At 37.4% G+C, this 21,999-nt stretch overlaps 1 protein-coding gene across 2 annotated transcripts in view; it reads left to right on the forward strand.

The window, feature by feature from the left end:
- Positions 1-20,837, forward strand: part of LOC107874024 (callose synthase 9) — a 52,056-nt gene extending 31,219 nt beyond the window's left edge. For both annotated transcript variants that reach the window (XM_047396453.1, XM_047396457.1), the window contains 28 exons: positions 3,899-3,993; positions 4,101-4,182; positions 4,300-4,472; positions 4,712-4,832; positions 6,086-6,183; positions 6,263-6,353; positions 6,440-6,600; positions 6,676-6,785; positions 9,449-9,583; positions 11,334-11,402; positions 11,489-11,666; positions 11,813-11,927; positions 13,176-13,295; positions 14,821-14,936; positions 15,015-15,098; positions 15,174-15,286; positions 15,678-15,730; positions 15,798-15,974; positions 16,139-16,186; positions 16,366-16,524; positions 17,223-17,336; positions 17,417-17,505; positions 17,685-17,843; positions 17,921-18,023; positions 18,270-18,389; positions 19,031-19,081; positions 19,172-19,354; positions 20,289-20,837. In XM_047396453.1, the coding sequence (XP_047252409.1) occupies positions 3,899-3,993; positions 4,101-4,182; positions 4,300-4,472; positions 4,712-4,832; positions 6,086-6,183; positions 6,263-6,353; positions 6,440-6,600; positions 6,676-6,785; positions 9,449-9,583; positions 11,334-11,402; positions 11,489-11,666; positions 11,813-11,927; positions 13,176-13,295; positions 14,821-14,936; positions 15,015-15,098; positions 15,174-15,286; positions 15,678-15,730; positions 15,798-15,974; positions 16,139-16,186; positions 16,366-16,524; positions 17,223-17,336; positions 17,417-17,505; positions 17,685-17,843; positions 17,921-18,023; positions 18,270-18,389; positions 19,031-19,081; positions 19,172-19,354; positions 20,289-20,525 (3,354 nt within the window). In that variant the 3' untranslated portion in view covers positions 20,526-20,837. The remainder of the gene's footprint in view (positions 1-3,898; positions 3,994-4,100; positions 4,183-4,299; positions 4,473-4,711; positions 4,833-6,085; positions 6,184-6,262; positions 6,354-6,439; positions 6,601-6,675; positions 6,786-9,448; positions 9,584-11,333; positions 11,403-11,488; positions 11,667-11,812; positions 11,928-13,175; positions 13,296-14,820; positions 14,937-15,014; positions 15,099-15,173; positions 15,287-15,677; positions 15,731-15,797; positions 15,975-16,138; positions 16,187-16,365; positions 16,525-17,222; positions 17,337-17,416; positions 17,506-17,684; positions 17,844-17,920; positions 18,024-18,269; positions 18,390-19,030; positions 19,082-19,171; positions 19,355-20,288) is intronic.
- Positions 20,838-21,999: the final 1,162 nt, after the last annotated feature.

The following is a 21,999-nucleotide window of genomic DNA, read 5'->3' on the forward strand; positions in this document are numbered from 1 at the left end:
CATCATATGGAAATCTCTTTTCCGATCTCCTATACTGCTCCAACAATCTTCTTAGAAGATGAGAAGATGAATGCCTTTTGTAGTTGATGCTCCGATATGAATCCGAATTTGTTCTCGGAAATAGAAGTATTCTCTTCATCCTCATCTCTGGTACCCTCTCCCAAACTTTCGTAGTGTCGCTTAATAGTTTGATACCTTATAGTTGTTGCAATTTTGAATATCACCGTTGTTCTTGTGCAGCGGGACCTATGTACTCCACCTCCATACTTTATACACCAATAATACCTAAAATCTTGATGGCTCTCGGATTGTTTTAACCCCGCACACACACTACATTTAAGAGTTTATGGAAGTGTGCTTGCTATTTTTTCTTAATGTGTGGTTTTCTCCTCCAATACTTTTCCATCCTAGTCTTAATGCACCTCACTTGTTCTACATCACAAGCTCTCATCTCTCTTGCCTTGACAAGCCTGTACAACTTCTCCCCACCTTTGGTGCCATTTGGTGCCATTTTAACTGCTGTAACCTCTATCTTCTCTTCTCGCAGTCTTATACTTAGCCCTATTTACCCATTTTTCCTCCTTGTTTTTGCTCTCTACTAACCTCATCAACCTTCTTGTGTTCCACTTTCTCTTGGACCTCTCCATTCTATCACTGATCCCCTCTATGTCCTCCACAATTAGCCTTCGAGACCCCCTACTTATGTCCAGCTGTTTCCCTAGTACAATTAGCTGTCCTAGTCCACCTGCTATCTGTGTCCCCATTAATATCCCTAGCCACTATAGCATCAACTTCTCCCCAGCTCTTGAATTTTATTATTAGTCAAGCCCCTCACTTAATCCTTCAATGGTCTACCAAGTTGCTCTTCGAGACCCCTACCACCTCTCTAGTTTCGTCAATTATTCAATTAGCTATCATGGTCTACCAAAGTTGCTCTTCAAGATCCCTGCCACCTCTCAAGTTGCTTCACTTATATAATTAGCTATCCTAGTTTGCATGGTATGTGTGTCCCCTCTAATCTCTCAAGCCTCCATAACCATCAACTTCTCCCCCAACTTTTGAATTTTAGCACTAGTCAAGCCCCTCACCTAAGCCTTGAATGGTCATTTAAAGCCCTCGTCCTCCTCTTTCTTTTAATCTCTCGATTCGTTATCAAGAGCTTATGCTGGGTAGTAAGAGGCTCACTTGGGATAACCTGGGTCCGGACACCACGGTTATCCCCAAAAAAAAAAAAAAAAGAAGAGGCCCACTCGGGATAACGTTATAGTCGTTACATAAACCTCTATCTCTCTTCCTAAGTTGTAGGGTATGGATTTGAGTCCTATACGTCGTACTTCAAAAGGTGATCAAGTGCTCCTCCTCTGAAAACTCGAGCTAGCTATTCCCGAATCAATATCTTATGCCTAGAAATATGTATGATGGAGTTTGCCCTAGTGATTTAAGTAGTAAGGAAGCAGAGTGTGAAGTGTGGCTTAATTTATAACCCGGTATTCAAATTAATTCCATTCAGATCTTTGTATTCATTTTTTTTTTTAAGAAGGCAACATATTTTGTAAACCTATTTGCTGCATAAAACTTCCAGCGTTTCGTACTTACAATGGAATATAGGAAGATAGATCTTTATATTCATCAAAATGTTGGATTTCTTTACTTCCGTAAAGTCCTCCTGGAACTCGTTGAGTGAAGCCTGATATGTAAGTGGGAGTAGGGAAGAGGGGCAGTTCTGTATTCCACCGTGTTTCAAATTGGTGAGCGCAATTGGGGTTGGGCTAGCCAACTCAAAAAGGATTTCTGGGTTATTTTGAAAGACGTTTCCTTGGCTCTTTGTGAAGAAGGGAGGAACAGGTGCTTTAAATGTTGTTAGATTGGTCACATGCAGAGAGATTGTCCTTCTAGGGTTGCTTCTGGGGCGAATAAGATTCCTGTTGCTGCTGCATCAGCTCCTGCGCCAAAGGGAGCTACTTTTGCTTCTGGCTCCGGCATTGGTCGGAACCGTCTCTATGCCTTCACTACCCGTCAGGAGTCCAAGGCATCCCCTGATGTGTACTGTTTACTTGATCCGGGGGTCACCCTTTCTTATATGACCCCATTTGTGGTTGTGCATTTTGGATTCGGTCCTGAGTGCATTTCAGACCCCTTTTTTGTTTCTAACTCGGTAGGTGAATCTGTGGTTACTAGAAGAGTCTATATGGGCTGTGTGGTGTCTATTGGTGATAGAGAAACTCTGGTAGATTTGATACAGTTAGACATGGTTGATTTTGATATCATATTAGGGATGGATTGGTTGCATATGTGCTATGCTTCTTTAGATTGTCGGACCCGTAAGGTCATCTTCAATTTCCCTAATGAACCGGTTATTAAATGAAAAGGTAGTTCCCTAGTGCCTAAGGGAAAGTTCATATCTTATCTTAGAACATAGAAATTAATTTCCAAGGGGTGTTCTATCATTTGGTCTGGGTTAAAGATTCTACCTTGGAGAGTCTTCCTTACATTCCGTCCTAGTGGTAAATGAATTTCCTGAAGTCTTCCCTGGTGATCTTCCTAGTGTTCCTCTTGATAGGGAGATTGATTTTGGGATTGATCTTGTTCCGGACACTCGTCCTATCTCTATCCCTCTATATAGAATGGCTCCAGCTGAGTTGAAGAAGCTCAAGGAACAGTTAAAGAATCTTCTAGACAAGGGTTTTATCCGTCCTAATGTGTCCCTGTGGGATGCACCTGTTTTGTTCGTGCGTAAAAAAGATGGTTCCTTTCGAATGTGTATTGATTTCCGGCAATTGAATAAGGTGATGGTAAAGAATAAGTACCCTCTTCCAAGGATGAATGATTTTTTTGACCAGCTAAATTCTTCTCCAAGATCGATCTTCGGTCTGGGTATCATCAGTTGAAGATTAGGGAAGTAGGTCTTCCTAAGAATAAGGACCCTTTTACTTCAACAAGAAACTGGTCACCATTTCCGATCCTAACTTTGGATATTTCAGTAGGCTTTAATTCTTTAAACAAACTCTTGTTATAAGTCATGTGGTTGGTGCAACTGCTATCAATCAACCAAAAATTTGTTGAAATATTACTTGAGATACATGTTGCAACAAAAAGATGGTCGTCTTCTTCTTCATTGACCACACGTGCATCCGCTTCATAGTTCTCAAAGTTGCTTTTGCAAATAACTGCCTCATGGCCAAGTTGATTGCACTTGTTGCACTTTGCGTTTGGCCTTTTCCAACATTCGTATGGTGGATGACCCATTTTTTCACAGTGCTCATAAGGTGGGTAATTTTTTATATTTTTACCCTTTCTTTGAGTTTTGTGGTTTGGCTATTAAGGCTCCTTCAACCATACCATCCTGCGTCATAAGTTTTCTTTGTTCCAGTGCCTGAAAAGAATTTAACAACTCTGCCAAAGTAATCGTTGACAGATTTTGTGTATTTTCCAAGGTAGTTATACATGCTTCATATCTTTTGGGCACTGTAACAAGAATTTTTCCAACAGTTCTTGAATCTTTAAATTTATTCCTGTTATGATTCCGTGTTCCATGTTTTATTACGAATCTGTGTGCTTTCCTCTGCTTTCCTCTGTTTTATATTACTTATGGGTGCCGTATTTATGTTATGTAATCTGCTTCTGTGCTTTACTACGTGTTTGTGTGGTATCTCGTGCCTTGAGCCGGGGGTCTATCGGAAACAGCCTTTCTACTTCATCAGAGGTAGAGGTATGGACTGCGTACATCTTACCCCCCCAGACCCCACTAGGTGGGAATACACTGGGTTTGTTGTTGTTGTTGTATCTTCCGTGCCAGTTTATTCAGAAGTTTGTATTTTGTTTTTTGTAATATTTTATAGTTATGCGAAAAATGTTGCTTTCTCAATAAATAAATAAATTATATTGTTGTAAAAAACAGTTGTTGGAGAGAAACAAAGCTGATGCTGCTCGATTTGCACCTTTTTGGAATGAAATCGTCAAGAATTTGAGGGAAGAAGATTACATTACTAATTTGTGAGTGACTGTTTTTGGTTATTTCACCAACCCAGTTTCAGTTTGCTACTTATTATATTGCTATTCTCCAAACTTCTAATTTTGATGTATTGATTTTCAACCTGCAGGGAGATGGAACAGCTTTTGATGCCTAAGAATTCTGGGAGTCTGCCATTAGTTCAGTGGCCTCTTTTCCTACTAGCTAGCAAGGTTGAGCAATTGTTACAGTGCTGACAGTTTCTTTTGTTTCCTTTTTTCTGATACAAATGTGATCTATGCAGTTAACTATCATATTAAAGGCTCTTTATGTTTATGCTGAATGTGCAGATATTTCTTGCAAAAGATATAGCTGTAGAGAGTAAAGACTCACAAGATGAGTTATTGGATAGGATCTCAAGGGATGATTACATGAAATATGCTGTTGAAGAGTGCTATTACGCCATCAAGTTTGTTCTTACATCCATATTAGATGATGAAGGAAATGATGAAGGAAAGAAATGGTAAGATTTCAACTGTGTTGCTCGGACTCTTCAAAATAAGTCAACGGGTGCGTGTCGGATTCTCCAAAAGTAGTGTCTTTTTGGAGCATACGGCATGGGTGCGGCATCGAAAAAGAGTCCACACAACTTACGATTTCAAACCCTTCAGAGTCACTCTATTGTGAATGAACTCACACATGCAACTGTTATTTAGAGTTGTGCATAGTCAGTTTATATCTTTGCTTTGTTTATCATGTTAGGGTTGAACGAATATATGAGGATATTCGTGGGAGCATAACTAAAAGGAGTATTAATGTGGACGTTGATATGAATAAGCTGCCATTGGTGATTCAGAAAGTAACTGCACTCATGGGAATATTGGTACATGTTCTTTTCAAGTTTGATAAATTTTATCCTTACGATACATAAGGTCTGATGCATTCGTTTGGGGTTTCTGTTTCTTGGTATCCTTATCGTGACTAACACTTGGGATTAGATAGTACTGAACTAACGCTTTGACTAAGTTTGAAAATCAGTAATATGCTTTAGTGCTATCTAAGAGGCAGGAGAAGCTCTTGTTATTTTTCTTCACTGATTTAGCAAGCATATTCCCTTAAAAATGGTCAAAAGACTCAAATCTCAGGGACTCCCTTTGTGCATGTTCTGTGACCTTCCGAATCTCTACAGCTCTCATTAAGTCCTTAATGTGCACGCCAGTCCCCTTATCTTTTCGTGGGCATCCTCTTTCTTCATTGTAGTTAAGATGAAATTAATGAATTTCAACACGAATCTATCTACATGTTCATGGTATGTCTTGTCATACATGGATTTCGAGGCATACATGGAAAACTTTCAATAGGCGATGCATACTTCTTTTTCCAATTCCATATCAGGAAACTGCATTGGCCAACATGCATTATGTTTCCTTACTGTCTTCTTTGCATCCTTTGTTAGGTGTAAGGGTGGCAGCGGACCGGAGTAATTCCGGACCGGTCCGGTTCCGGTCACGCTCCGGTACCGGTAACGCAACGGTACCAGTTGCAACCAGTATTCCGGGTACCCAACGGTACGGAATCTGGTACCGGTGCGGACCACGACATCCGGTAGTTCCGGTTCCGGTCCGGCGCCGGTGCCGGAATAAACGTTTGATTTTTTTGTTTTAAACTTAATATAAATATAATTTAACTTATTAAAAATGTTATATTAATATATCTTTATATTAATATATCTTTAAGTTAATTATATTAGTAAAATATAAGTTATATAATATAAGTTAATTATATAATACAATTTGAATTTAAAAAAAAAAGGTGAAGTGCATATTTTTTCCGGTATAGATCCGGTTGCCGGTCCGGTACGACCCGGTTCCACACCAACGGACCGGTGCGGACCAGCCAAAAATTCCGGTATTCCGGTTCCGGTAGTACCGGTTCCGGCAAAATACACAGGTAAGGCTGTGCCGGTACCGGTACCGGTACCGGTTAAACCGTTCCGGCGGTACCGGGTCCGGTCCTTTGCCACCCTTAGTTAGGTGACCTCTTATTTCAGTAGAGAGGATTCCCATTTCATTGTCGTTTTTAAAAGGACTTGAGTATATATTTCTGTCTATGATCTGTTGAAATACTTTCATGTAGAAAAAGGATCATACACCAGAGCTTGAAACTGGGGCTGTTAAGGCTATTCAAGATCTGTATGATGTTCTGCGACTTGATGTTCTTCGCTTCAACATGAGGTACTTCAGATAACTTGTCATATTTCTGGGATTATTATACTCTTGATTGTGGTGCATAATTACTATGATGTCATTTTAGGGAACATCTTGACACATGGAACATTTTATCAAAAGCAAGGAATGAAGGCCGGTTGTTCTCAAAGTTAAAGTGGCCGAGAGATGCTGAGTTGGTACGCTTGCATTTCCTTTTCGATTCTGTTAGCTCCTTTTCCTTTGAGTTCACTAAGGTTCCTAAAAATGCACTAAATATATGCAGACGGAATTGATTAAAAGACTTTATTCTCTCCTAACTATTAAAGAATCTGCTGCCAACTTACCCAAGAATCTTGAAGCTAGACGCCGGTTAGAGTTTTTCACCAATTCACTTTTCATGGAGATGCCTGTAGCGAGACCTGTCCGTGAGATGTTATCCTTCAGGTACGTTCTTTCACATTGTTACTGTTTATTTTACCATCTTCTGACCCGTTGTGTGATAGATTTCTACTCTTGCAGTGTGTTCACCCCATATTATTCGGAAACTGTTCTTTACAGCATGTCAGAACTCCTTAAGAAAAATGAAGACGGAATTTCTATTCTGTTTTACCTCCAGAAGATATATCCAGGTAATCTTGTTTATTTGTGCAAAGCAGTAAAACTGAAATAGATGGTATTTTCCATTCACATCACTTGATCTTATTTCTCTGCTGTTCATTTAACTGACTGAAAACAATTTGTTGCTTAGTTTTTAAACTTTTAACAGAACTCATTACTTTTGATGCCAAAAGCAATGTTGCCATTTTCCCCCTTTCTAGTTAATTTGCACTGCCTAGCTAATTGGCTTTAACAATTTTGTTCTTAGTGTGCTAAATTTTCTTTTTCTTGTGGTGAATTTTGCTCCAAGTGTTCAGTGTTCATCACATGCATCTTTGTAGAGTATTTTAAAGTCAATTGTAAGATCACTAATTCAGAGATCAAAATGCGAATTGTTTCAAGCTCCAAGATGCTACAATAAATTGACTTGCATCCTTTCCATTGTAAATGCATATATTATGCCTCTTTTACGTTCTGCAATGTTAAAGTTAGATTAAAGCTTTATTAGTTGGTAATCTTGGTAGCTTTTGTTTGTCTGGAACTCTGGATCAACACTTCTAATGGTATATTTTTGGCCATGTAAAAGATGATGTAGAAGGATGAAAGCATGATCTAATGGTATTTTGTCCAAGTATATTTCTCGTTGAATTTTTGGGTCACGTTTGACCCTACATGATACGCGACTCTGGTTTCTGTGTCCTTCTCTGCGTGAGATATGCATTTTATTAGATGGCTCTTTTTCTTTTCCTAATTGTCAATGTATAGGAAATGTCTACGTCAACAACAACATATCCATTATCAAGTGTGATCCCACAAGTGGGGTTTGGGAAGGTTCGGGTCGGGTGTACGAAGACCTTGCCCCTACGTTTTGTGGGGTAGAGAGGTTGTTTCTAACAGACCCTCGCTGGAATGGCAACGGGGCGGGGTGGTTTGAGCTAACTTAACCCACCCCACTCTGCATAGCATTTTTCTTTGTTTTAAACCCACCCGCCCCTCATAGTTCTCTTTTTTAAAAATTAGAAATGCTAAATCAAAATTTAATATTGCTAAATTATTTTTGCATCTTCCATTTTTATTTTCTCTTCAGGTCATCATTACAAAAAACCAACATATTTAAATAGCTTAGTTTTTTTTAACGTAGATTATATTTTCATAACCATATTTTACATACTAACCCAGTTAAATAATATAGTACAAGAAACTGTTCCTGTAATTAAGTTAATGAAAATAGAAATGGTAACCAATCTTTTAGTTGCAGTGAAGGTACATTCATTTTCAAATATTGGGTAACAGAAGACTTTCATTTGATCTTATTAGGTGAGCTATATATTTCATTATTTTCTATGGTTTATCCACATTAATGACAGTGAATTGTCAATTCTTTTTGACGATGTAAACTTGTAGTAATAATCTATGTTACTCGGACCTTTTTAAAATGTTGGCGTACTCGTATTGGATCGTACACGCGCAATAAAATAAGGTCCAAATCATTCGTTTTGAAAAATTGAGTTTGTAATTTTTTTTTTTGTACAAACATGCATGCAATTCGAGTAAATATAAACATGGATTATGCAAAGTGCAAACTCACGTTTTCACTCAAAAGTAAAATAAGGAATTGATCTTCGATTAGCTTTTGTTTTGTGTAAGCACACATAAACCCACACCCTGCCCCACCCCGCATCAATTTTTAAAGAATTATTTCAACCCGTTCGAACCCATTGCCATCCCTACTGACCTCTGCTCAAGAAAAAACATTTTCCAAAACAGGTTTTGTAGAGGAAATGTCTGCATAATGGAAATTGACGGAAATTGACATTCAACCTAATATCCATAATATGTCTTATTGATTATATTCTCTTTCCGTTGAGGATCTAGCCATGAACAAGGGTTTCTGTGAGGGTAATATTGTGTGAGATGCCGTCTAAGGAACAATCGTATTAGCTCATTTGGTGTTTGCCTGTGTCACGGTGAGGAAGAAATTGGGCGAGGTGATTAGAAATGATATGACACTTTTTTAGCTCGCCGAGGACATGACACTGTAGTTAGGAAAACACGGAGTCGAGGATTAGGGTAGAGGGTAAGTAGGTAGTCCAGTGATTTCTCTATTCCCCGTGGGAGAGCATGTTCCCTCTTCTGTTTAGCAGTATCATTAGTACTATTCTATTATTATCGTATTCTTCATTTGTATTACTTCTGTTAATGTTTTTACTTTGTTATATTCATTATTCTTGCTGTCAGGTATTCTTAGATTCTACAGTAATTACACCATAGCTTTACTCGCTTTCCTTTAGCCGAGTGTCTATCAGAAACAACCTCTCTACCTCACACAGGTTAGGGTAAGGTTTGGGTACACCCTATCGACCCATCCTCCGCAGACAAAAAACAAACAATGCTGGTTGGTAATGTGTATTTAGAATGTAGTAAGCAAACATCTTCAAATAACAATCTACGGCTAATTGTTGGTCAATATTTGATTAGTTGGTGATTTGTATTTAGAATGTTGTCTTCAGTATGATTTTTAGTGTCTAAAACATAGGTAGTTTTTCCTTTGTAAGCACTATCTTTGTTTAAATACCTTTGTTGCAGTTCTGACTTTTTCATTTAGTCGATTCATTGTCTTTAGAAATTAAATTTGAAGGATTGTCTCTGCCTTGTTAGCGTTTCACTGAGAGAAAAAAGAAATTGTTGGATGCAGATGAATGGAAAAACTTTCTTGCTCGAATTGGTCGTGACGAGAACATCTCAGAGAACGAACTTAATGATAATCCAAATGACATTCTTGAACTTAGGTTCTGGGCGTCATACCGTGGGCAGACGTTGGCCAGAACTGGTACTTCTTATTTCTCTCCTCTCTTCCAAGAATATGCATTATATGCTGTATCCTTCAACGTTTAATACTACATTCCTGACTGCATTATGTACCTGAGGATTGACGTCTAGGTGTTGCATCAAATTGATTCTTTAGCTGTTTTAGGTTTGGGATAGATCATGTGTGTTTCCTTTGGACAAAAAATATCAAGGATTAGGCTGTCTACTTGCTCCGTCTTACTCTTAGTGAGAGTTCTAATTTGATGCTACTACTACAACCACTGCACTTCAATCCCAAGCTGCTTATTATGTGGATTCATCACAGAAAGACAAGTTTTACGTTGGCTGGGACCAATTTTTACCGGTTAATGGAATCATATGCTCAAAATTTGGATTGGAGCAGTATTTGGCACCACTCAGGGGGTGGGAACTTCCACTCTTAACTCTTCATGGGGGATTCCATCCATTGTAACCCTGCTTTATCCGGGCTTGAGATCCCTAACGTACAAGCTCACGCCGATCGAGTTAAAAATCCCAAGCTCACTTGTAGTTCGATGTATAAGAGAAAATACTTGTGTCCTTCATTACTCAGACAAGTGTGCAGAATTCAAATTCATTAAGGATTTTCAGGATTAATCCCCCAACCCCACTCACACAGATAACCCACTTTCAGCAACAAACTGCTGATTCTCCTCTCTCAGTGTTAGGGCACTATTACTTAAATCAATACTTTGGGCCAAAACATGATTACAGCCATCAGTTTTGTTGGTGGAAAGTTCTTCGCAGCCACAACTGGAATTGGAAGAAACAGAGAACATGAAATTAGGGATGACATTGCCTGCATTTCTCTTATTGTGCTAATCCGAGCTAAAAACAGTACCCTGACACCCAGGAAAAATGGAAGGAGGGAATGTTTGACCTATACTTGCCTTATTGTGCTATTCGAAACGAAAGATATTAAGAAATATGAAGAGTGTATCAACTTGCAGTTGATTTTAGACAGAAGTCTTTTTACCTAAATCTTTTCTGCAAAGGCATGGATGACAAAGTCAAAATACAAATTATGTGAATTATTTCAGACATTCAAGATTATAAGAACAAATTGTTAGTTTCATTTTTTTAAATATAAGATTAGAACAAATTGTTAAAAGGAAAAGATTAGGATAAATTGAAGGTGTTCGCCGAAGAGTGAGTATACGATAATCTGGCTTTAAGGGATGAATGACTATGACATGATTAGGACGACAACAACAACAACAACAACAAACCCAGTGTATTCCCACATAGTGGGGTCTGGGGAGGGTAAGATTTACGCAGTCCATACCACTACCTCCGAAGAGGTAGCAAGGCTGTTTCCGATAGACCCCCGGCTCGACATGATTAGGACGAGAAATCTTGAAAATATATTTACAACGAAAAATGAAAGACTTAAATTTCTGATAAATTTTGTGAAGGGAGAGGCTGCATTTTGTAGTAGTTCAAAGTACTTAATGTCTCTTGTGATGCAAAAGTTAAACCAGTGGGCTGGTCCGGCAGATTTTTAGGAGTGGAAGTTCAGGATACTAGGTACTGATACGTGTATTAGGAAAGGCAAAAAGCCCTGAAAATTGTAAATGATCACTAAAAGATATGTAGAGGTACTTACCGAGCGATATCCCGTGTTCATGCTTGTTCTAGGTAGGTTCTCAATCTTTACTTTCCTGGATAATGTTGCATGCGCTTGTTTTTCTTGTAAATGTCTTTCTTTACACAACCGTTCTGGAGTTGTGCAGTTCGTGGAATGATGTACTACAGGAAGGCTCTAATGCTTCAATCATATTTGGAACAGATGATAACTGGAGGTTTGCATTTCTGAAAATCCAAAGCAACAAATGATTTGATTGATTTTCTCTTCATTCACCAGTTCTCATCTTCTGTACTTTGTTAGATACTGAAGCAGGAATTGCACCAACTGGAACTACGGATACTCAAGGATTTCACTTGTTTCCTGAATCAAGAGCACAGGCAGATCTGAAATTTACATATGTTGTCACATGCCAGATATACGGGAAACAGAAAGAAGAGCAAAAACCTGAGGCTGCAGATATTGCATTATTAATGCAAAGGTGATATTTATTCATTTTTGATTTAATGAATGTAAAGGATAGACATGTTTTCCTTGGTCAGGGAAAAAAAAGAAGAGGAGGGTGTTCTGTTTTAGAGCTGATATCAAGACCGCATAGCTGACTTTTAGGATCAACTTTCATTGTAGAAATGAGGCTCTTCGAGTTGCTTTCATTGATGAGGTTGAAACTCTTAAAGACGGGAAGGTGAATAAAGAATATATCTCAAAGCTTGTAAAGGCTGACATCAACGGCAAAGATAAGGTGCCATTTTTTTCTGCTCTAAAATCTGCGTAAGGGAGTCCATGTCATTTCCATTATGTTTCTTTTATAATATACGTAATAGGGTACAAAATTGCATCAGCTCTTTAGATTTTGAAGCATAATCTGAATGAAACTGGGTCTGCACTTACTAGTGCTGTTTAGTGAGTTCTTCCTGTTAGACTTTTGCTATATTTGCGACTACCTTAGCTTGTGTTTGAGGTTCTAAAACATCAACCTGGGGATATGGCACCGTGTTGCATCTCAAACCAAAAAAGTTCCTACTTACATGGGAAAAAGAAGTAAATGGTTTTATATGTTGGGTTCTGGGGTTTATTAGTCCTAGAGGTCCTTTTGTATTATTACAATGTTCAACACCTCTAGATGGTGTATGTCCCAGCCTGTATCCGTCCAATTCTTTAAGTTGTCTAATGAAAAGTAATGGTTCTTTTAAGTATTGACTTACCTTTTCAACTCAAGCTATTCCAAACGGTAACAAAAATTGGAGCTTGTGGGAAGTGTGCAAGCAAAATGTGTTTTATCTGGGACCTTCTGGTCTCTAGTTGTTTTAGATGTCAACAAAAGTTGGCTAAGTGAAATACCATGGGTTAAGTTCTACATTTGCTATAATTAAATGGAAGCTCCCTGTGGACACTGGACACCATGTAAGCTTTACATCTTCTGTCCTTCATCTTTTGGACATGCAACGAAGATATTCATCCTTTGAGGGTGAATTTTGGATCGTAACCTAAACAAGTTCAATGTAGTAGAAGGGAAACAAAATAAATTGCTTGCATGGTCATTGGCACTTCTCTGTCTTTTTGGACCAAGTGTCCTAGGGCTAGCCTTGCTTTTCACTTTATGAGTATATTTTTAACTGATCAGACAATAGCAGTGCTGTCTATGATATATGGTCATAAAGCAATGATCGACGAACAAACAGTAGCATAAGAATGTGAATCACAATAGTAAGAGTTTGCTACAACTTTTGTCTTCTCAGTTCTGGTAATAGAACCATCAAAAGCAAGGTGATAGGTAATTAGTAAGATGAGAGGTGCTGGTTTCAAGGTAATGAGCAAGATGAGAGGTGCTGGTCTCCTGATTGGTGCTTTCCTCAGTTATATGCAGGAATTTTCTGTAGAGTAATATATTCTGAATTTGTACTTGATATCGTTTTCAGTGCTCGTACTTTTGTCTTGTACATTCTAAATTTTTAACATTTGTACTTGTTTCTTTCCTACACGAGTGCAGGAAATTTACTCAATTAAATTGCCTGGAAATCCTAAACTTGGTGAAGGAAAACCTGAAAATCAGAATCATGCCATTATCTTTACACGTGGAAATGCAGTGCAAACAATTGACATGAATCAGGTGGCCAAGTATTTAATGTTTTGTTAACTGTTAATCTCTACCATATCTCTAATGTATAGAACAATGAATAAGCCGTCGCCACTCTCCTGTCACCTCCATGCATCCAACTAGTAGTTAGATGTATCTACCCCATACAAAAACTCTACCAAATTGTGAGATTCTTCCATCTCCCAATCATGAAGGTGCTAACTTAATTCCCTTCCTTTTCCCTACTATAGGCATATCAAAGTGGTTAGTAAAAGATCTGACACTGACAAAGTAGGGAGTTCACCTGTGAGCTCTCTTTGGTCATGCTACTCCTGAAAGGACAAAACATGTCTTCGTTAACATGGTTGTTAATTTTTCCTTCCCGTCCTGATGTACAACGTTGGAAACTTTATCTATTCGTATTCTGATGTAAACCTTATTACAGCAGGGGGAGAAAATTAGAACCATTTTGAACTCTTACCTAAAGTTGGAGACTGCTTTTGGTCCTTAAAATGTGTTTCCATTTTCTTTTTTCATTAAAAATTTTTAACTCCAATTTGGATCTTTTCCTGGGTGGGGAAGGGTGGAGGGTTGTATCCTAATCACAACAGAAAACATGGAGTCACATATCTGCTGGAGCAGAGCTTTAAAGAAAGTCAAGATAGTAAAATGCCTGTTGCTGACTTACTTTCACCTAAAATTTGAGCACATTCAATACACAACTTGGAGATTAGATCTCACTGATTTATCCTACAACCACACCTGCTTCCCGGCGCCCTAGCCACTAATTTCCTTTCTTGATACTCTGTAGTTTCACCCTTTGACCACAGCTCCGGGCCCCTTACCCTCTGCTCTCCCCTCCGCATTCCTTTCTGAGTCTCCTAGTGTGCCTCCAGTTGGTCCTCCTACCCTCTTGCCTCCTTTACCCAACCCATATTCCCCTACTTCAGCACCTTGGACCAGTTTTTTGTTCTTATTTTTTCCTTTTATATTAATGAGTATTCTAGCTGACCCAAACTATCTTCATTCAGGTGTTTCTACTCTGTCGCTGCTGTTACTCTTTACAGTTGTAATTAGAAAATTTATCTTTTCTGTTGACTATTTGAGTTCATTGTCATAATAACCTCTTTGTTTTATGAATGTATTTATTGGATCAGCTTTTCATATCTCTAATCTCCTCCTCAAATAGAGTCCCTCTTATCTTGTTATTCGTCAAAATGATACTCGCTCAATTTATTCAATCTTTAGTGTTACAGTTTTATCTTGTTTTACTTTATTTTCTTTTGCAACTTGATTGCACATTGATTCTGAGATATTGAAAATAATGCAAGCTAGCTTTCTTTTTTCATTATTATTTTTCTTATTTTGTATTTTTTAGTGGTTTCTCTTAGCCTTCATAGATTTTCCAATCACATGGATAAACAAATTAATCTTTCATCATTGATTGTCTGAGCCGAATTGCATATTCATATCACTACTAACAAATAAGTGTGGTTCCCTTTCGTTTGATATACCCAATCTTACCTCGACCTATCACTATGTATTTATCCTACCGTAGGATAATTATTTTGAAGAGGCTCTGAAGGTGAGAAATCTTCTCGAGGAGTTCTTCCAAGATTATGGCATTCATCCTCCTACGATTCTCGGTGTTAGGGAACATGTGTTCACTGGCAGGTAATTTTTAGTCTAATAAAATATTCTTATGTCATTGTGTTACTTGAAAATTCATCTCATATGGGTTTTATATTTCAGTGTGTCTTCGTTGGCGTCCTTCATGTCTAACCAAGAAGCAAGCTTTGTGACTATGGGCCAGCGTGTTCTGTCAAATCCTCTGAAGTGAGTGCACATTTGTTCTGTGATACTTTTATTGCATAGGGAGTCATTTTGTGACAGATTGTGAAATTCTTCCAGAGTTCGTATGCACTATGGCCATCCAGACGTCTTTGACAGACTTTTCCATGTTACTCGAGGTGGTATCAGCAAAGCCTCACGTGTGATTAATATCAGTGAAGACATCTTTGCAGGTAACCTATTTGCTCCCGAGCAGGGTGTTGCACTTCTTCATTATACATCCTCTTGTTTAGAAGCTTTCTCATGTGAGAGGATATCCCTAGATTAATGTACATTGCTATAACTTATAGGTTCATATGATTATTGTCTGCTGCTAGCATATTCTCAGCTTGTGTCTTCTTGTTTGAACTGCATCCTGTTTTGGTTCATTTCTGTAAAATCTTCAATCGGCTACATGTTAGTAGTGTATTTAAATATAATTGTAAAGTAAATCTTTACACGTCTTTTTCATAATTTGACACTCAAAAGCACTATTTGGAATGATTGGCCAAAAAGCACATCTCACAATAAGCAGATTCTGGAAGTTTAGTCAAACAGTTTAAATGCTTTCAATTATAAATGCAGGGTTTAATTCAACTCTACGGCAGGGAAATATTACTCATCACGAGTACATCCAGGTAATTTTTTCCAACCAAGCCGTCTTTGAATATATATGATTGCAGTGCCTAAACTAAAACCATGCAGGTGGGCAAGGGACGAGATGTCGGACTCAACCAGATTGCTTTGTTTGAAGGCAAAGTTGCTGGTGGTAATGGTGAACAAGTTCTAAGTAGAGATGTTTACAGGCTTGGGCAGCTCTTTGATTTCTTTAGAATGCTATCGTTCTACTTTACAACTGTCGGATACTACTTCTGTACAATGGTACAACTTCACATTCTAATGCTATTAGTCACTGTTGTTAGTTATGATCTCTTAGACTTTATTGCATGAGGTTTTGTTTGTGTTGTACTTTTATATGCTTGTTGCAGCTGGCACCTCCAGATATATGGTGGCATTTCTGACAGATCCTTTTAACTTCTGTGCAGTTGACTGTGCTTAGTGTTTATGCTTTTCTCTATGGCAAGTTATATCTGGTAAGTACTAACATTATTTAGCTTCTAGGTACTTTTGGCACAAGTTACAACTTCAGATGTATAAGCTATTAAGATAGGGTTGCACAGTTTTTTATGAACCTATGTTAGATATTCAAGAATTATATGTATTTGATATTCGTGTCCTTCTTTCCTTTCTGAAACTCTGAAGTTTTTTACAGGCATTATCTGGTGTTGGTGAAACTATCCAGGATAGAGCTAAGATATTAGAGAATACTGCTCTCAGTGCTGCTCTCAATGCACAGTTCCTTTTCCAGATTGGTGTGTTCACAGCGGTTCCTATGATTCTGGGTTTCATTCTGGAACAAGGTTTCCTAAGGGTATGGTGTCTTTGTGTGCCATAGTTTGATCTGTTATGCCCAAAGAAGCTCCACTACTTTACCAACTGAGTTCATGATTCACTAATATTGATCAATTACTTGAAATGGTTAAAAATTTTATTTCAGTGAATCGGGTATTTTCCCTTATATACTTGAAGAATTTTTGCTTATTTTTTCACCCTTTTAGCTTCTTATCTAGTTATCTTCCATTTTGAAATAATTTCTGATATATATTTTTCTTCTTTATCCTATCCCCACAAATCGGTCCTACAATATCCTCTCAATAGCTATATTGTTTTGACAACTTCAATTATTTTTCTTTTCAAAATAAGTTTTATGTAAAAAGGAAATGTGTTTTGGTATCTGTAGTATTTTTGAAAATTTATCAGTTTTTGGTGAGTGGAATGAACTTTTCTATAGAAACACCTTCAATCCACTTTTTGTTCACTAACAGTTTTTAAAATTTTAAAAAGAACTTCTTGAAGAGCTAAATTAACAAGTCTCATGCTAAAACATTTTGCTATAGTTCAATAAAAATTATCATGGAGAAAGCAACTGATCTGTATGAAGCATTCGTCAGATGCTTGTGCTATGTTAGTTTTGTTATCTCTCACATTTAAAATCTAGTGTGCTATTTTTTTCATGCCTTATTGCCTGTGCATTTTCTGCTCTGACTGGCATCATTCTTGTCACTGCAGGCGGTTGTTGGTTTTGTCACTATGCAGTTTCAGCTCTGCACCGTCTTCTTCACGTTCTCTCTTGGCACTAGGACACATTACTTTGGTCGAACTATCCTCCATGGTGGTGCCAAAGTAGGTCCATCTTCTCCTGCTACTCAAGTACTCTTACTTCTTTGTGAAAATCTGATCAGAAAGTCTTATTTTTCTAACAGTATCATGCAACCGGTAGGGGATTCGTCGTTAAACACATCAAGTTTACAGAGAATTATAGGCTCTACTCCCGCAGTCATTTCGTTAAGGGGTATACCTCCCTCTCTCTCTCTCTCTCTGAGGCATACGGCGTACAAATTCACGCCCTTGTATGTGTTGGTGTGAATGCAGACATGCACATGTGCACACTTTTATGTGGTCATCTTTTGTCATGGCTCTTTTCTGTCTTTATGGTAGCAAATAGTTTTACTAATCTTTTACCTTCTTCAGCATGGAAATTGTGCTTTTGCTGGTAGTATATGCTGCTTACGGCTACAATGAGGATGGTGCTTTATCCTACATACTTCTCACTGTCAGCAGTTGGTTCTTAGCTATTTCTTGGCTTTTTGCTCCATATTTGTTTAACCCAGCAGGATTTGAATGGCAGAAGTAAGTAATGCTTTATCATGTTTGGAGTTTTAATGTTGTTGCTTGTTTCTTGTCATCATTCTTGTCTTCCTCCGTAGGACGGTAGAAGACTTCCGTGACTGGACCAACTGGCTCCTTTATAGAGGTGGAATTGGTGTTAAAGGGGAAGAAAGTTGGGAGGCTTGGTGGGATGAAGAACTGGTACGAACTATACTTTGATATGAACTAGGTGTGGGAATTCTTATAATGTTTAAGCATATATGTACATGTGCTCGAGGCATGTGATTCTTTGAATTCTTTTTTATAATATCTTCATCGTGTGATGAGTACATTGACTACGCTTTCTTTGTAAATGTTGATGTATACCAGCTTTAGTCTGTTGCCAATTCCTTATATCACTCATATTTTTCTAAAAGAATTTGATGTCACTTTTATGTTGTTTGACAGGCTCATATTCGAACCTTTGGAGGGAGGGTGATGGAGACTATTCTTAGCTTACGATTTTTTATATTCCAATATGGCATTGTCTATAAGTTAAAAGTTCAGGGAACAAATACATCTTTAACGGTATTACTGTTACTCTTTTCCTAATTTTTTATGCAGCACTTTATCCTAATTTTTATTCGCCGTTGTTAATTTTTCCTGTTAATACCCTTCCTGTCTGTCTTAATTTGGAATTACGAGACTTGAGAAGTGAGGTGTATTTTTGGGAGACCGTCTTTTGAAGCATACCTGGTTTACTGAAGAAGCCAGTTTAACCATTATCTGTTTTTCAAAGGTCTAGTTGCCATCACATTGTAACATGTTCAGTATTCATGCATAGGATTTGCTTCTACCATGTGTCTAAAGAACCAAAATAGTTGTTAACCGAAGTTTCTACTCAAAATTTGATGTTATGTCGAAACAAGTTTCACTGCCACTCAATCCGTGATGAGAGAACATCACTGTTAGGTATTACAATCTAGTTAAGCTCAAGTTATATATCTATATGGAGTATATAGATTCAACTGTGAGCCACATACAGTTCATTAGAAGCCGTAGTAATGAGGTTGGCTGAGCCAGAGAAAACTTGGTTCTTGATTTTACTCTCTGCCACATTTGCTCTCACTGCTGTCTTCATGTATAAATCAATTTTTTATGACTATATTCATTTACTTTCTATTGAGTGTTGGCTTATTACTGGTCCTTGTGGCTTTATCGCTTATCAGGTGTATGGTTTTTCATGGCTTGCATTTGCTGTCATCTTACTCCTCTTCAAGGTTTGAACCAAGTTTTGTGACCTGTTTTAAGTTTTATCATATTGAGTTTGAGGATGTTAAAATAAGATCCATTATTTTGGGATGCCACAGGTGTTCACGTTCAGCCAGAAAATTTCAGTTAATTTCCAGTTGCTGTTGCGTTTTGTCCAAGGCCTATCGTTTTTGCTTGCCATTGCTGGTTTATCTACTGCTATTGTATTGACGGAACTTACCGTGGCGGATGTCTTTGCGAGCATCTTAGCATTTATACCTACTGGCTGGGGAATTCTCTCAGTATGTCTTCTTTTCCTCCAAGACCTGTCTTCTTCTGCTGCTTGCTTATTACTCATCTTATGGTACCATAATTACATTGATAACATTTTGCACAATATATTTATTAGAAAAGGATAGGTAAGTTCACTGATATTAGAATTTCCCGTACTATCAATGAAGCAAAGAAAGTTAAAAGTCTAAAGCCAGGATCAGAAACTTTCCCTTGGTTTCAATTGAGATAAACGAGTTTGCATCATTTACATGATTAGTACCTGTGCAGAAGTGCTTTATGTGAATTTTGGCGAGCAGGGTACATTATGTTCTTCTCTTGGCGGAGACATTGAGGTAGACTAGAAAACGTGTAGGCTTTTGTGGTATATGCTTTTTGCTGGAGTTTCGTAGCCTTGGCATCATTACTGACTGCAGTATGGCCATCACCTGGACAATATTAAATTGATGTTCACCGGAAACACACGACACTATACAAACAAACAACATCATGGCTAGTGTATTCCCACAAAGTGGGTGGGGGTGGGGGTGGGATAGGGGTAAAGTGTATGCAGTCCATACCGCTACCTCAGATGAAGTAAAGAGGTTGTTTCTGATAGACCCCCGACTCAGAACAGAAACCAGTATAACAAACAAAAAACATAATAACAAACAACAAAAAGGAATATCACACTGCTAGATAATACAAGAAACGTGAAACGTGACACTGCTCGATAAACTAGCTATTTGAAATCATAGACGTCTCCAAAACACTACGAACAAGAGACTACAAGAATCTACACACATATACAAACAATGCACTCTTCCCTACTATTACGGTCGTACTCATACCTACTAACCCTCTACCCACGACACTAATTAACTTTTACACAAATCTCGTTTTTGATTGTGCATACGGATTGGACTGTATTAATTTCCTGCATATGCATGTTTCATCATTCAACAGATTGCTGCAGCATGGAAGCCTCTAGTCAAGAAAATGGGGATGTGGAAGTCTTTCCGTTCAGTTGCGCGTTTGTATGATGCTGGTATGGGTATGCTCATTTTCATCCCAATCGCACTCTTTTCTTGGTTCCCTTTCATTTCAACATTTCAAACCCGGCTTATGTTCAACCAAGCGTTTAGTCGAGGGCTGGAGATCTCTCTTATCCTTGCCGGAAACAATCCAAACACTGGATTATAACCTCCTCATCTTCCTCTGATCTTGTACAGAGAAGAGTAGTTCATATTGTTGTAGCATTTTTAGATGAGCTCTTTTGTAGATTACGTTCTGTTATTAGTAGTAATTAACGTAAAATCTGTCAATGTATAGTTTTCAGATTTGTTGAGCTATTCCAGTTACATGAACATTAGTTCGATTTTAGGTGGTCAATCCATTATAATTTTGACTAGGGAGACTCTATATGCACCCCTCAGGCCCGCACTATTATTGCACTTACATATTTTGTCAGTCTGTTGAAAAAAAAGAGGAATTTAAATCTTATTTTATTTTCCATCTCATGTATAATTTAATTGGATTTATTGCTTGGTCTACAGCAACATCGTGATAGGAGCGTGCAAAAATCGATTCAACCAATAAATCGATAAAAATGCTATTGATTCGATTTCAGTTTTAAGGTTTTAGTTAATGATTAAATTGCTAATTAGATAAGATTCTTATTGTTTTTTTTGTATTTATAGTTGTTTTCATTTTTTTAATTTGTGTGGATTTTATATACGAAGATAGTGTTGAACAAATGAAAATAAGAGAGTAAAGAAAAATTAGAGGAGTATATTCTTATCGGTTAAATCGAATATTGGATCGGCAAAGTTGATTAATTAAAAATAGGTAACAAATATTTTATTGGTTTGATTATTGATTTAGTGTGTTTATAAATCGAAAATTGATAAATCAAATTTATAATGCACGAAATTTAACATAATACATTCCTACATCTTGCCTAAGGAAATTCATAAGTAGAGTTTAGAAGGGTAGTGTGTGTGCAAATATTATTTCTACCTTGTATAAGTTGGAAAACAATTACTCCTTCCGTTTGAAGAAGAATGACCTATTTTTTTTTTTAGTCTATTTCAAAAAGAATAATGTTGATTTCTTTGTTTTTCTGCCTTCCCTTTTCCTTACTCCTTTTTTTTGGCAATACTTTAATTTTAACTTTTCACGTGACATATTTAAGACAACAAAATTAAAGAATATTTTGATACATTTGACATAATTTTAATTTAGAACTATAAGATTTGAAAGTTTTACTTATTTTATGAAACTTTATGCTAAATCAAATTTGATCATTCTTTTTTAAACGGATTAAGTATTTATCTAATAAAAAAGGTCAAATGGTGACATCAATAATACGATAGGACCAAAAATGAGTCCGAAGCTAAAAGAGACATTTTTTCAGACTTAGAAACCAAAACGGATAGTACTTTAATTTATGTTACAAAAATGGACAGTTTGTCCATTTTTGGGGGAACTATAACTAACGATGTTTGTTAAACGTTTGGGATGAAAAAATTGTCAATACAGTTTGCCCAAAAATGGGCAAACTACATTTACAAATTTTTTTTGTAATGTGAATTGTCTGAAGAGATTCTTGAAAATATTCTTATACAGTGAACGTGTTATTGTTATAAATATGTTATTGTTATAAATGCGTTATTGT

The sequence above is a fragment of the Capsicum annuum genome, chromosome 1 (assembly GCF_002878395.1).
Source record: "Capsicum annuum cultivar UCD-10X-F1 chromosome 1, UCD10Xv1.1, whole genome shotgun sequence".
NCBI classification, from domain to species: Eukaryota; Viridiplantae; Streptophyta; class Magnoliopsida; order Solanales; family Solanaceae; genus Capsicum; species Capsicum annuum.